The following is a 15,063-nucleotide window of genomic DNA, read 5'->3' on the forward strand; positions in this document are numbered from 1 at the left end:
GTGTTGAAACGCGGCTGTCATTCAACAATCGTGGGAGGGGCGTGCGAGCCTGTGACGTCACAGGCTCGAACGGCTCGATTTGAGGCAGGGGAAAACATATAAGGAGATTAAAACAAAACCACTGGATGGATTTTTATCATTATATGATGGTTGTGTACAGGCACTGCCAACACACATTTCAGTACAATCAACTTGTAAAAGTGCATGTACCATTATATGACCCCTTTAAGGCTGTCTTCTTCATAAAAGAAGTCGGACATCACATTTTTGTATACATTTTTATTTCTTTAAATTAGTAAGCTACAGGACACCATCTTTCAAAACATGACCTGCGCGAAAGAGAAAAGTGAATGAATGCGTCATTGTTCCCAAATGCACTTCCGAATGCGCCTCTGTTAATTTCAAACCAAACTGACGCCCATAGATCAAATTCTGCAGGTAAAATTACAATAATAAGGTGACTTGACTTGGACTTGACTTGACCTACTACAAGACTTGACTTGACTTGACATAGCCTGTGACTTGACTTGACTTGACTTGCCCAGGAAAAAAATACTTGGGACTTACTTGAGACTTGAAGGTTAAGACTTGAGACTTACTTGAGACTTGCACATGTGTGACTTGGTCCCATCTCTGGAAAAGAGTCACTGGAAAAATCACTAAACCTTATTTATGACACTTATTTAGAGGGAAAACTACCAGACCGAAAAGAAATGAATAAAAACAGTCGACAATGCATTTTTTTTTTTAAATCATTTTATTTTCAAAATTGAATAAGGGGAGTAAACGGCACTGTTCGTTTAAAAAGGTTCCATTATTTCTTTGTTAAATGTAAGAATGGCCTGGCTCACAAAATGAACCCAATACAGCACACTGTTTTCTGGTACTACAGATTTCTTATTTTAAAAATTGAGTTTAGGAAAACAGAGCTATGCTCTGGTAGCCCCTGATGGAGCTCTGAAATTTGATGAAACCTAACAAATGGTGAAAGTTTAAACCTATTTATAGGTATATTTAAATAATTTCCTATATTTCCTCTGTATTAACGTGTACTGACCAGATAAATTTCATGAGCCAAACACGAGTGCTCAGCAAAGAACATCACACGTACAAAGATTAAATGATAGCAAGAGAACACTGATAGACATTCAGAACTTCTAGTGCGTACATCAGAACTACAGAACATTTAACATGGTTCACCACCTCCTTTTCCACTGGCCGCTTTTTAACGTTTCAAAAGCAAATTCAACAGGATTTCGGCATGTTCTCATCTTTTCTCACAGCTCTTTGGGTTCATTACTAAACGCCATCTGACATGAAGTTGCATTGAGCACCACAGACAATCCAGAGGTAAATAGAGGGCAACCGTTATGACTGATCCTGTTTTTTTGTGGCTCTTTATGGTAAATGCAGAAGAATGTGTGTTATTGAATAGGTCACTATCACAAGATCAAGTGAGGAATAGAAAGAAGGGGCAAGATTGATGTTGGGTTTGATTATTCTAAAACAACCTGAGGAAGCTGTAGTATTTTTCTCTGTAACCTTAGGGCTGACATAATACAAATCAGTGCAGAAAACAGAAAAACAACCCCTTGTACTCCAAAACATCATTGCATGTGTCAACAACTGACATCTGATGCCAGTGCGAGAGGATTCACTATGCATCAGAAAGTCATTTGTGACCCAGACTGGTCGTCTTACTTTTTAAGCAAAACTACTTTTTAATTTTTTAACGCATTACCTTCAAATACTCCAAAACATAAGTAGGAGTCTGTAGCATAAATCAATGACCTCTCTTACTCGGACAAAGACCTTAAAATAACCCCTTCCTGAATCCAACTGCATTGTGGGGAGAAAGTTCAACTGGTCCTCCAGTGTGTCACAGTTTGTTTAAATCCTTCATTTGAGGTTACAATGTGGAGTAAGCTTGATATTCTGTTCACTTTCCGTGCAAAAGGTGTATAACAGTTGTTTTATACATCAACTATAGCCTATCTGCATAAATTCTCTGTTCTGACCTTGCTGTAGAAAAATAAGAATATCTATTTTTTTTTAATATATAATCCTCTTTAAAAGTTACTATAAAGCTAAATGACAGTTACATTCAATCAATAATCTCACCTTGCTCATCCTAGCCATGCTGTTCGGTCACAAAATGTCTGTGGCATTGAAATGTACAGCCGTCCATTAAGTCTACATGACCACAGAAACCATAACCAACACATTAATGACCGTCATATACTATAGGAGTGACTCGAAGAGTAAACGAACAAAAGGATGAGTTCGGTTACATACTGCATTATCATAGACCACTATTCTATCGGGTGGATACTAAAACATGAACAGCGTTTGGACCAGCACTCCGGATGGGAGGCTTCAACATCCCGCACAAACCGAACATTCAGACTGGCACTTTTGATATGGAAAATATTGGAATGAACCTGTCTACTTGTACTAACCTTAAAAAGGCAATATTGCTCATTAGTGCACTAAAATGTGACGATTAGAATAATTAAAACAATAACATGGTCTTGTCTCACAAGACCAATGCAACTGTCAAAACTGCGCTAGCTGCTACTCTCAGCTTTTACAATATGAAATGGTCACACTTTATATTAGATGCATTTAACTAGTACTTACTTTCACACACAACAATTTTTGGTTACACTTTATTTTAAGGTGTCTTTGTTACACTGTAATTATGCATTTAAGTACGCCGTAAAATTAAGCAACTACTCAGTAAAAAATGTTTAAACTTAAAAAAAGTAAGTGTTCGTGCTGCCATAAATTGTCATTTTAGTCAACTTGAAATGTGAAGTAAGTGTAAGTGACAACAGTGCGAACACTTACTATTTTAAGTTGAAACAAAAAAATTTTGTTTACAGTGTACATGTACTTACTATAGGGTTAGGGTTTGGTTTAGTTGCATGTAATTATGCATTATTTATAGTTATTACAAAAGTAACTGCATGTAACATACAATATGTAACAATGACACTGTAAAATAAAGTGTTACCAAAATGTTTATTATTAAAATGTACTTATTGTCTTTATGTTGTATTTTTTTCTGCTATTAAGGTGAGATACGGGATAGGTTAGAGACAGGTTTGGTAGTATGGTTAATTTAAAGTTTGGGTTAAGTGGTAAGGGAAGGGTCAATAGTGTAATCATAGATATAATTACAGAAATTAATTACATGCATGCATTTCTTTTTAAATAGAAGTACTATGTAAAACATATAAGTACACAAATAAGTGTGTTGTTTATTAATAAAAAAAATTGTGAATAGTAGTTAAAAACACAATATAAAGTGAGACCAAAAATATGTTAAGGTATCTTAAAAAAATAAAAAACTATAACTTCTCTTTTTGACAAATTAAATATATTATTATTTAATTTTAATTTATGTTGACCCTACAGGAAAACATAACTATTACTTTTGAACATTCATGATGGCTAAGTGCTAATGTCTTATCGAGCAACTTTGAGGAGACTGCAATTCTAACGACGACTGTCTTGTCAAAAAATACATAAATATAAATCTCAAGATCCCGAAGACACAATTAAACAGTTTAAATATCAAATTAATAAACTACAATCTGCCATATTTTAATTGTAATACAACTGGGGTCAATAAACAGAATCAGATTGTCAACCCTAGGCTTGTGTTCTGTGCTTTGGGCAAAGAGCTAGAAGTTGCTAGTGACTATGTCAGCATTACAGAGGTATTAGTGAACCTATACATTCCTGCTTTTCAAGAGTGTCTATCAGTATGGAAGAAGTTTGCAAAGTCAAGTCGTTCTCAATGAAACATCATCGTTTGACGATGAGCGGAAACCCGAAAAAGGCCAGTGAAAGTACTCCTGCATTAAAGCTGTGCAAATATGTGAAAATCTCTAAATGATAAACCGGTTTGGTTGTTTATATTTCTGGTTATTTAAACCTACATAGTGAATCATACCGAAAACACTGTATAACAGTGTAAACAACCATGTAAACCATTGTAAAACTAGAGGAAGCTATGGCTTAGCCTTAAGCTCATTTACCTGTATTGTTTAAGATCAAACACACTATGTGAATATATTTCCCCCCATCATAACCCTGCTGTTTTAAGCGTCCGTTCCAGTTTAGCAGAGTACCGTCACTATCATTGTTACGTAATAGCGAACGTCGTGAGGACATTTCCAGCTGTAATGATTCTACGCTAAACAGTCGAAGCCCCATTTCAATATTTTTGTCTAACTGCAAGATATACTAAATCTGAAGCCATCTCTTTACAGTATTTACAAATGTAAAACATCTCTCTAAAATATTCATATCTATATTTTTGCAATTACTAAGGTGTTACTGCATAACAAGATGCAAAACATCTAAAGATTGCCTGTTCCTTTAACAGTTTTACTAAAAATATGAAGTTCGTTTTTTTAACAAACTGTGACACAATCTGAGGATCCAGCATTGCCTGCTCGGCAGACACACATACATACGAACACGTGCGCAAGCACATACACACACTCACCCCCATCCCACTGGAAAAAGGAAGTCTGTGAAGAGATCAGCCATTATGTGTATTAAGTTTAGCTTTTTTTTCCTTTGAATATTAGAAAAAAAAAGTATATTCAAAGCTACAAATAACAGACTACGCTTTTCATCTCATGCATCATATAAAATATTAGTTTCTCTTTCCTTTTGTCCATATATTTACACATTATTTTACAGGTGAACTGTACAATAAAAGTGGAATCCACACGACATTCTTAAAAATATTTTCTGACCCATAATTACTTCGACAAGTAAAATGAGGAGGAAAGAGGGAGAGAAAGAGAGAGGTGCTGTTTGTCCTGCGGGACTTCTTCCAAGTCTCGAAGCACTCGTTCTGCATAAATTAAACCTGTGAAAGAGGGATGACGGCACACACTGGGCATACGAGACGAAGGGTGTGTGATGGTGACAGCTTGGGGAAAACCAGCCGCCGCTGCTCCCTTTGCCAGCCAGCAGATAAGTTCAGCGTTCGTGGTCGGACCACTCCCACAATTCAGTGCAAGCAGCCGTTGATCAACTACCTATAGGTGGAATAGGGCATGGGGTGAAAAAACGACACCCAATTAGGTCTGGCCCTTCACCTATAAGCAGTGGAAGGGTATCTGAGAGGGTACAGTAAAAATACTGTTGTTATTTTTTTAGCTTGAAACACCCCCCTCAGAAGCCCCCCAGCATGCAAGACTGCTCAGGGGAGGTTTGGTTGTGTCCCTGACGTGCGGTCAGCTACTGAGGTGGCGCATTGGAGCGGTCCGTCATGCTGTCTGAGCGATGAGCTGCCAGTTGCTGCTGCTGCTGTTGCTGTTGTTGTTGCAGCTGTTGCTGCTGTTGCTGCTGCAGCTGCTGCTGCTGTTGTTGATGATGTTGTTGCAGCTGCTGCTGTTGTTGTTGATGTTGCTGCTGCAGCTGTTGCTGCTGCTGTTGCAGTTGCTGCTGTTGTTGTGTTGCAGCTGCAAAGGTGCCTTGCTGTTGCAGAGGAAACGCTGCCTGAAGGATCAGCTGGGTAGACTGGTTGCCATGCAAAAGCCGAGGGGCCTGCAGGAGGAAATGCGCAACATAAATATACATGTGGCAGCGATATTCAAATCCTGCTGATAACACGATAAGACAAAAAAACAACAAGTAAAAACTAGTGACTTGAGGCATTACAAATTTAGAATGTACCACAAAAATATATTTTGAATCAAAAAAGTGCTCAAAATAACAGCTGAATATATAAGCAAAATGTGTTTATCTTAAAGGGCACCTATTATGCAAAATTCACTTTTACATTGTGTTTGAACTTTGAACATAAATGTGTGTTGGCAGTGTGTGTACACAACCACCCTATAATGATAAAAATCCACCCAGTGCTTTTTTTTAAATCTCCATAAATCATAAGCACTGTCTCAGAACAACCCGTTCTCAGATTCGGGGCAATGTGACGTACTTTTGCACAAGCCCCTCCCACGACTGTTGACGGACACTGCAGTTTTAAAGGGTTAGTTCACCCAAAAATGAAAATTCTGTCAGTAATTACTCACCCTCATGTTGTTCCAACCCCGTAAGACTTTCGTTCATCTTCGGAACACAAATTAAGATATTTTTGAAGAAATCTGAGAGCTGGATCACTCCTCCATAGGCTTCTTAAGGGATCTAAACTGAACGGCCCAAAAGTTATGAAAGACGTCGTTAAAATAGTCCGAGTGACTACAGTGGCTCAATCTTAAGTTTATCAAGCGACGAGAATCCTTTTTGTGCGCAAAAAACAAACAAAAAGAACGACTTTATTCAACTACTCTGTAAGGCCGTGATATTTCACGTAGTGAAACTACGCAAAGCTTTTAGGTTGTACGTTACGCATCACACACATGACCAGCGTCGGCCAATAGTGAGCCTACGTGTGACGTGCAACCTAGAAGCTTTGCGTAGTTTCACTACGTGAAATATCACGGCCTTACAGAGTAGTTGAATAAAGTAGTTCTTTTTGTTTGTTTTTTGCGCACAAAAAGGATTCTCGTCGCTTGATAAACTTAAGATTGAGCCACTGTAGTCACTCGGACTATTTTAACGACGTCTTTCATAACTTTTGGGCCGGCCAGTTTCGATCCCTTAAGAAGCCTATGGAGGAGTGATCCAGCTCTCAGATTTCTTCAAAAATATCTTAATTTGTGTTCCGAAGATGAACGAAAGTCTTACGGGGTTGGAACAACATGAGGGTGAGTAATTACTGACAGAATTTTCATTTTTGGGTGAACTAACCCTTTAATGTAGACCCGCCCTGAGTGAGTTAAACACAGTCCACCATCGTTTGGACGCCGGAGCAGCTGGAGACAAGAATGTCTTCTAAGCGATTGATGCGTTTTGTTATAAGATAAGAATGAACATAGCAGTCGTCATTTAATCTCGTTGTTACTCGAGGATGGATCTGTACCAACTGTTTGTGGTCCAGCTTATAGTCTCCTATACTTATTTGAGGAAGACTTAATGTACATCTTGTGAAAGGGGGCATAATAGATGCCCTTTAAGGAATAGCTCTCTCAAAAATGTTCATCTCTTTTTAAAATAATATTTTAAACATTTTTGGAATAAATAGGCAGACTGACTTATTCTTTCATTCAATTTTTAAGCTTCAAATCAAGATACAAAAGCACTATAAAAGTAGTCTGCTGAACTTGTTTGCTGTCTTCTAGAGCCATATAAGCCATTTATGTGTGGAACAGACAGAGATTTAGGTCATTATTCACAAAAAAATCTTGTCAGCCACTCTAGCTCTCTATTTTCATGAAAGTCGATATAAAACAAAATTGTGCCCGAGTGTTCTTCACTAGTGATATACATACACGTGACGGCTATTGAACGTGAAAAAAGAAAATTAGGACACACGGGACTTGATTTTGTCCATTTGGAATAGATCCGTTTGTCCATCTGGAATTGATCCTTGAAATGATCCAGAAACTAAATGGTGATCAGAGAAGAGATGAAATAGCGAGGGGGACATAATTTTTTTTTTTTAAACTTTCCCTGTCATTGATAGAATTTCCTATCATTAATGACTCAACGATTTCCTGCCATTGATAGTTTTTCCCATCATTTATGACACAAAGCTTCCCTGCCACAGACAGAATTTTCCAGCAATCCATGTTTTCACTGTTATAAGGTAAGGGGTGCTATTACGCATCTACCTAACATTACTAAATAAAATATATCGAACCCACAAAGAGGTGTGAAGCTTTGGCCGTGTTGATGGACGTAATCTACTCGATATGTTTTAATCATTGTTCTGAATCCGATCCAGACATAGTCTTTGACAAAAACGTTATTTTCTCAGCTTTTTCTTCAAAGTGTTGCTTTTTTTTATGAAACGTACCCACATTCAAGTGTTGATAAAAAAAGATTGTATGAAGCTTGAATAAAATGTTTTTTGCTTTAAAATCAGAGTCTCTGTGCTTTCTTTTGATATATTGTATGTTCAGATATTCATACAACAAAAAATGATGAGGGCCATGAAATTTGTGAAAATGATCAATAATGCTGGAGCTGGCTGGCAACTTTTTAAAGAGTTAATTAAAGATTACAGGGGCACATTATTATTATTTTTTTTAAAGAATGATGTGCTCTGACAAATCATTCATCATAAACACGGCAACATTCGATAGAAAAAAATAAGGAGAATGAATTTTGATTACATGGTGATTGGTGACTAATAAAAAAGGTAGCATTGTCTGATTTGTGAAAGAATCTTTCAGACCGCTTTTGTGAACCATATTATTAGGTTCCTTTAAAAGATCTGACTCCAAAGAATGATTCTTTCACAAATCAGACATCACTACTACTCTCTTGAATGAATAGGAATGTGTCATGTGATCCACTTTTGATTGTTTTTACAATGCTTTTGCATCCAAGTGGATCCAACACATTCTTCCAAATTTCACTTTTTGTGAAGTGAGGGTGAGTAAATGATGACAGTAAATGATTTACATTTATGGCTGAACTATATCAGTAAGCTGTATTCAGTAAACAGTCAGTTTAATCAGTAAGCTGACCAAACATTTGCTACAGTGAAGGAGTCATCGATGCTAACAGGTTCTCAGTTCTCTGCGTGGTACCTGTAGGAATTGTGTTTGCTGCTGGGCGAGCTGAGCCTGGACCTGTCCTTGCTGTTGGGCTGTTCCTGTAGCTGTCTGTGACTGCGTCTGAGCCTGCTGCTCCGGCGTCTGTGCAGGCGGCTGCTGGGTGATGCTGATTGTTTGAGGCTGGCCCTGCTGCGGGGCAAAGGCAGTCACCACCTGCCCCATGAACATGGTGGTAGGAACCATAACTGCACCACATGCCATTGGGCCGGTTACTAGCTTAGTGAGGAGCTGTTGGGCAGCAGGGAACCTGTGTGAGGCAGGAAAACAGGATTTTAGTTATAAGTTTCTTTTCAAATGTTGGGACCGGTTTTACTGTGACAGGGGTCCCCAAGAATGTTTTATTATTCATCAGAAATTACCCAGTAGGTTTCCATAGCCTCCCAAGGAGAAATATATATACACATTTTTCAATTGTAGTCTTTTAAAAAGGCATCTGAAAGAATAAACTACTGTTGTCAAAAATATTGATTTTTGGATATACTGAAATCTCTGAAACGCTTCCAATACGAATTTCTGCAGAATAGGTACACGATACCAGCTGTGCTTTCTCACTCTCTCATGATCTCTCCAACAGCTAGTTGACACACAAACCCGCCTCCACTCAAACACTCGTTTCATTAGCTCCAGATGAATATTGCTGGTGTTACAGGGCCTGAATTTGTGTATTGTGCATCATTTTTAGCCTGACTTCGTCATACTCATATTCTAGTCAGAATGCGAGTCTGATTCTGCTCCATAGGGCTTTGATTATGAGGCGTGTCTTAACCGAACCAGAAAAAAAAAAAAACTCTGCACTCAATTGGATAGACCTACAACCAATGAGAGCAACGCAGTAGCCTAAGTGTTTTTTTTATGAGCTACGCAAATTGTCAACAGACCTCAACTGCATGCACGCTGGAAGTAATAAAATAATGAGTGTTGCTTCTTTTACTTGGTCCTCTATGAGTGCGACCAAAGGAGAAACCACAACGACCACAGGGTTTTCATTGCGTCCCATCTTCTTAGTTACCATCGGAGCCAGCTGATAAATTAAACTTTTGCCGAATCCCGTAGGAAGGACGGCAAACACATCTTTCCCTTCGACAAATGCCTTGATTGCAGTTCTCTGTTCGTCTTTTAAAATGAATGAATGTTGATTTCTTTTACAACAGACGCGATAGCGGAATCTATACATCTCAATTCTCCAGCTACTGTCATCTCTGAGGGAAACCAGTTCAACCCAAGAGCTCTTTGATAACGTGATGATTACGTAACTGCAGATCATCTGTCCATCATCGTATAAAGCCCGCCCTGGCAATTTGATTGGCCCGACTAATTCTGAACCGATCATAATTACTCCTCAATGGAACTTCCCGACCAAAAAATGTTGTGGGCGGAGTTCGGGCTGGCATCCAGGCTACATAATTTTACTCATTCCCACAGATTCTGTGCTCACACCCAAAGTGCACGGACATAAAGTTTCCTATAAGTACTAAATTGAGTTATTTTTCACTGCTTATTGACCTTAAACAGTCAAATACACACAAAATAATGTCAAAATGCTGGTTGGCGAGTATTCATGTAAACAGCCAGTTATGTTTTAAAGGGCATATTGCAGGTTAGAGGACCCAACGAGTCAATATATAGAAAAATAATGTAGGAACTAGATTTTCTTTAAAATATTCTTATAAATACGCTACATAAGCTTCTGGAGTCGTTTTTGTGAGAAAATTTTACTTCCGCGTCTGAAAATGGGTGTGGTGGGCGTGACGTAACGGGCGGGAGAGCGGTCGATTCAAACAACAGGAAAACAATGGATCCAAGTGACATTTCGGACGCTGAGGAAATACTTACTGGTATGACGGACTACAGCCATACAATTATGAGCCTGCTATGCTGCCAAGAGAGTAGAGACAGGCCAGGACTAATGTTAGACAGAACGGTCAGACTCAGAGACACATTGAGTTGTGGTGTGAGGAGAACCAGTGGAGAACAGGACAGATGTCTTGGTGAGAGACGTGCTTATAGATACACGTTCGCTAACGATATACACTGTGCTCACAATATTGTACAGATTATTACCATCGTATATCAGGCCAGCAGACATTAGTATGTTTAGGGTAGATGTACTATTAAATGTATAAAAACTATACTTGAGTATATTTCTATTGTAAGTTACTAAAAAAACATACTCAAGTACATTTTTAAAACATATTTTTCATCTGGGTTATAACATAAACAGAAAATTAAAGATTTCAATATATTTAATCAACCTAGTAATTTTGTTTTTCAATTACAAGTTGCCTCTATTTAGGGCATGACTACCTATATCACACTATTTGATGCCATTGGTACAGTATACGACGATCAATATTCTTGCTTCGGCATCCCATGTTAAACTCCATCATATCGCCGGGATGATAATCCTCCGATCTGAAGTGAACGCTACACACGATCTGAAGTGAAAGCTACACACGACCGCGTTTCTCGAAGCCGATGCGGAAGAGAAATCCCGTCTCTTCACCTGCACAAACCGCACCAGGCACGAAAGATATACAGCACCGTCCTTTTTCTTGTTATGGAAACCTGTGGACTCGATGTCCTGACAGGCCGGAGTTTTTGCAACCTCCACAAACACAATAATTTACCATGACGATGATAGATTGAAATACAAAAACTACCGAAAACACACTGACTCACGGCCGCTCTCACTGAATGCCAGCCTGCTCTGCACTGAGCCGAGGCTGAGGCTCCCTAGCGTGACGTAAAATGACGCGATGTTGAAAAAAAAGCCGTTTTTACGAGCAGTCCAAGAAACGCTCACTTTATCTACTAAATTAGTGCCCTTATGTCGTTTTAAAACATTTTAAATCCTGCATTACCTTTTCATATGGTATTTTCATACAAGGTTATATATTAATTTAGATTTTTTTTTTTACCTGCAATATGCTCTTTAAGAACAGAGTTGAGAAAGAAAATGCATGTGTAAAAGTTTAATGGATCCGTGTGTCAGGTCTTAAAGTGACAGCAGCCTAATATACCTGTTACCAAATTATGAGATAATATTACAAATATCTATATGGCAGTTTTTCTCCATGGTATCGGTCAAAATTGTGTCCAGTCAGGAAAAAAGTTAAATGTTAAAAGTTAATGTCATATATGTATATATACTCATTTAAGTTAGTCTAGAATTCTAATGTGCAAATTTAACCGTATATGTGTGCTTTATGTTTATGATGAGTCAAAGTGTCAGTGTGTGTTTGTAATAGTGCTACATGTACCGTATCTGCCGGTCTTGTGAGAAGGTGGCGACCGCGGCTCCGCTCGGGCTGCTGTTCTGGGCCAGGCTTGTGGCGATCTGCACAACATTGGCCTGCGCCGGCTGAGAGATCATCATGGTATTATACAAAGATGCCGGCAGTGCTCCCTGAGGAGACTGCAACATGTGAGACGACCTCTGAGACTGCTAAGAAACAGACAAGAGATAGAAAGACTTGATATTAGATTATAGTAGGATGATTACACACCATCTAATACTTTATTATACATTTACTTTCGCATTTGATAGAGGGATGTTTTATCTGAACATACCACAGACTTTGTTTACAGATCAGTCTTTGATATTTTTGGATTTAAAATGTTAAAAATTAATCAAAAATGTTCACTTCTCTGAACATGGTAATGCAGCAGTGTTATTATAGTATTATTTATAAACTAATATAGTTATTAATTATTATAGTTAATTAGCTTTTAGTTTTATGTTTTATATTTTCATTTTAATTATAGTTTAATTTTTAATAAATTTGTTATGTGCTTTTGTTTTTTATTTTTATTTATTTACTATTTAGGCTTAATTTAGTTTTAGTTTTTATTTATTTAGGGTAACTTTTTTCAGTTATTTGCCAAGACAACATTTCTAATACACATATATTATTTATATATTTTATCACAGTTTTATTTCAATGAACAGAAAATAAAAGATTTGTTTTAGTTTTAGTTAATGATAATAACCTTGTAAAGCAGCACTGAAATTAGTTTTTCAGTCATTAAGTACTGTGATGGACTTCTCCATTGAAGCTTCATATGTGCATTTAAATATGCTGAACATAGAATTTAATATAAATATTAAGATAGAAACATAATATGACTTGCGTTACCTAAAGGATTTCAATTATGGTAAAGTTAAGACCAAAACTTTGATGAAAAACATTGTTTTGATGAGTGCATGTGCATGATCTTAAAATTTTACGAGTAAATAAGAATGTCCAGTACAATTTTTTTCTATGAAAAATGGTCAGAGCTTGCAGTACTAGTCTTCTCTATCACCTGAGTTAGGGTGGAGCTCTGATCTCTGAGAAGGTTCTGTTGCTGTGGCAGAGCCTGCTGAGGATGCTGTGTGACAGTGTGTTGCGTCCCCGTGTGTGTGGATTGGAGGCCGCTTTGTAGGCTCCCCGCCGGCACCACGGCCCCCTGCATGGACAGAGCGCCCCCTGGCTGCACGGACGATCCCTGCGTCAGCTGTACTGAGCCGAGGTTGAGACTGCCGCCTCCTGGCTGCAGGAACATCTACATACCCAAACACAAGGGTGTCAATTTGAGGCAGAGAGTGCACATTTAAACAAAAGCTAGGGGACGCTCTCACCTGTAAGCCCTGCCCTTGAACCCTTTGCAGCTCGCCCTGGATTTGCCGCAGTTCTTCTTGTTGTCTGTGGATGTTGGCCTCAATCATGCGTGTTCGCTGTTCAAGCTGCTCCTTAAGATGCTGCATTGCATCCATTTGTGTGGAAAACTGGATAACTGGCTACAAAACAATAAACAGCACCAGGTATAAAATAATAATAATTTTAATAGGCGTTAAGAGTTAACACTACCAGCACAATACAGGTCTTCAGAACTTATTCAATAGCAAATATCTATATTATATTTTATTCAGTATATATATATATATATAAACCTTGTGTAATAAACCTTATTTTACTTATCATGTGATATTAATACTTTTAAAATTATATGTTTTTATAATGTTTTAAAAAGAAGTATCATATGCTCATCAAGGCTGTTTATTTGATCAAAAATACAGAAAAAAAAGTAATATTGTGAAATATGATTACGATTTACAATAACTCTTTTCTGAATTTGTGGAAACAGTGATGCGTATTTTTTCAAGATTCTTTGAATAGAAATAGAAAGAGAAAAAGAAAGTTCAAAAGAACAGCATTTATATGAAGCAGAAATCTTTTGTAGGATTATAAATGTCTTTACTGTCGCATATGATTAATTGAATGCATCCTTGCTGAATACAAATATTTATTTAAAAATTTACACTTGGTAAATGTAAATTGTAGATGATTTATGGTGATTACCACTAGTGTTGGGTATCGTTTGAATTTTAGCGTTGCAATTCCATTCTGATTCTGCTTATCAATTCTGATTCTGCTTTTCAATTCTGATTCGATTTAGATATAGACATTTAGATATCAAATAAAATATTTATTCTATGTCTTTTTGCAAAACATTCTGTTGCAGCTGAATACCATGAACAAAACAAATCAGCTGAAAGAACAAGTAATAAACTAGACTAACTAATAAAGTAACTGATATAAATTTTAAACAGTATTAAAGACAAGTATACAGTCAGTAATACAATAAAAATAAATGAGCAAATTAGCAATAGCACAAATAAAAACAACTGAGGGCTCTAGTGACACCAGGAACTGAAAGACTCATATCAGTCGAACACTGATTTGCAAGAGTGATACCAGTAAATGCAGTAATATGGATGTTGAATTACCTGCACAGTGGGCTGAAGTGGTTGAGGCTGCTGAGGCTGAGACACAATAGATGTTGCCATTGTCTGTCCTGTGTTCTGAGAACTCATCGACTGAAGAGGGACGACACACAAGGTCAAAACTCCCACATATATAACAGGTGACAATTTCATTTTATGTTCAAATTTTCTTTTTACTTTTTAATCCTAAATTTTTGTTTATTTCCATGTTAAATTGGGTTTTGTGTGTCGGCTCCACTGTATTTCTGATGATGATGACATGTACCAACCTGACTGCTAATGGAGGACCTCCGCTGTGATGTCATCTCAATGGCAGACACTGATTGGCGGGGTGGTGTGCTATGGTCTGTCTGCAGCTTTGTCTGTGTGGCTACAGACACACAAACATACATGGGCCAGTCACACTACTGAAATATGTGTAAACATCTTAACATGCAGTGGCTGTGTTGCTTACCAACACTGTCTCTCTTTGGTATGGAATACGTACATGTGGGGTCCGAGACGGCGGTGTGTGAGGAGGACTTGCGGGAACTCCGTGATGAGGCAGAGGGTGTGCGGCTGCGATCGAATCGCTCTAGTGCCTCCTTCAGGCTGGAGGTGTTTAATTGGGACTCAGAGCCGGAGTCTTGAGACTGAGCAGAG

The 15,063-nt window shown here is 37.9% G+C and overlaps 1 protein-coding gene across 3 annotated transcripts in view; it reads right to left on the minus strand.

Moving 5' to 3' along the window:
- Positions 1 to 4,549: 4,549 nt before the first annotated feature.
- Positions 4,550 to 15,063, minus strand: part of clocka (clock circadian regulator a) — a 79,906-nt gene continuing 69,392 nt past the window's right edge. For 2 of the 3 annotated variants that reach the window (XM_056264414.1, XM_056264415.1), the window contains 8 exons: positions 14,909 to 15,053; positions 14,691 to 14,791; positions 14,425 to 14,514; positions 13,276 to 13,434; positions 12,960 to 13,199; positions 11,915 to 12,099; positions 8,628 to 8,901; positions 4,550 to 5,574 (listed from right to left, as the gene is read on the minus strand). In XM_056264414.1, coding sequence (XP_056120389.1) covers positions 5,266 to 5,574; positions 8,628 to 8,901; positions 11,915 to 12,099; positions 12,960 to 13,199; positions 13,276 to 13,434; positions 14,425 to 14,514; positions 14,691 to 14,791; positions 14,909 to 15,053 — 1,503 coding nt within the window. In that variant the 3' untranslated portion in view covers positions 4,550 to 5,265. The remainder of the gene's footprint in view (positions 5,575 to 8,627; positions 8,902 to 11,914; positions 12,100 to 12,959; positions 13,200 to 13,275; positions 13,435 to 14,424; positions 14,515 to 14,690; positions 14,792 to 14,908; positions 15,054 to 15,063) is intronic. The other variant, XM_056264416.1, reaches the window with a different exon arrangement.

The sequence above is a fragment of the Rhinichthys klamathensis genome, unplaced genomic scaffold, assembly GCF_029890125.1.
Source record: "Rhinichthys klamathensis goyatoka isolate OS25496 unplaced genomic scaffold, OSU_Roscu_1.1 h1tg000221l_1, whole genome shotgun sequence".
NCBI lineage: Eukaryota > Metazoa > Chordata > Actinopteri > Cypriniformes > Leuciscidae > Rhinichthys > Rhinichthys klamathensis.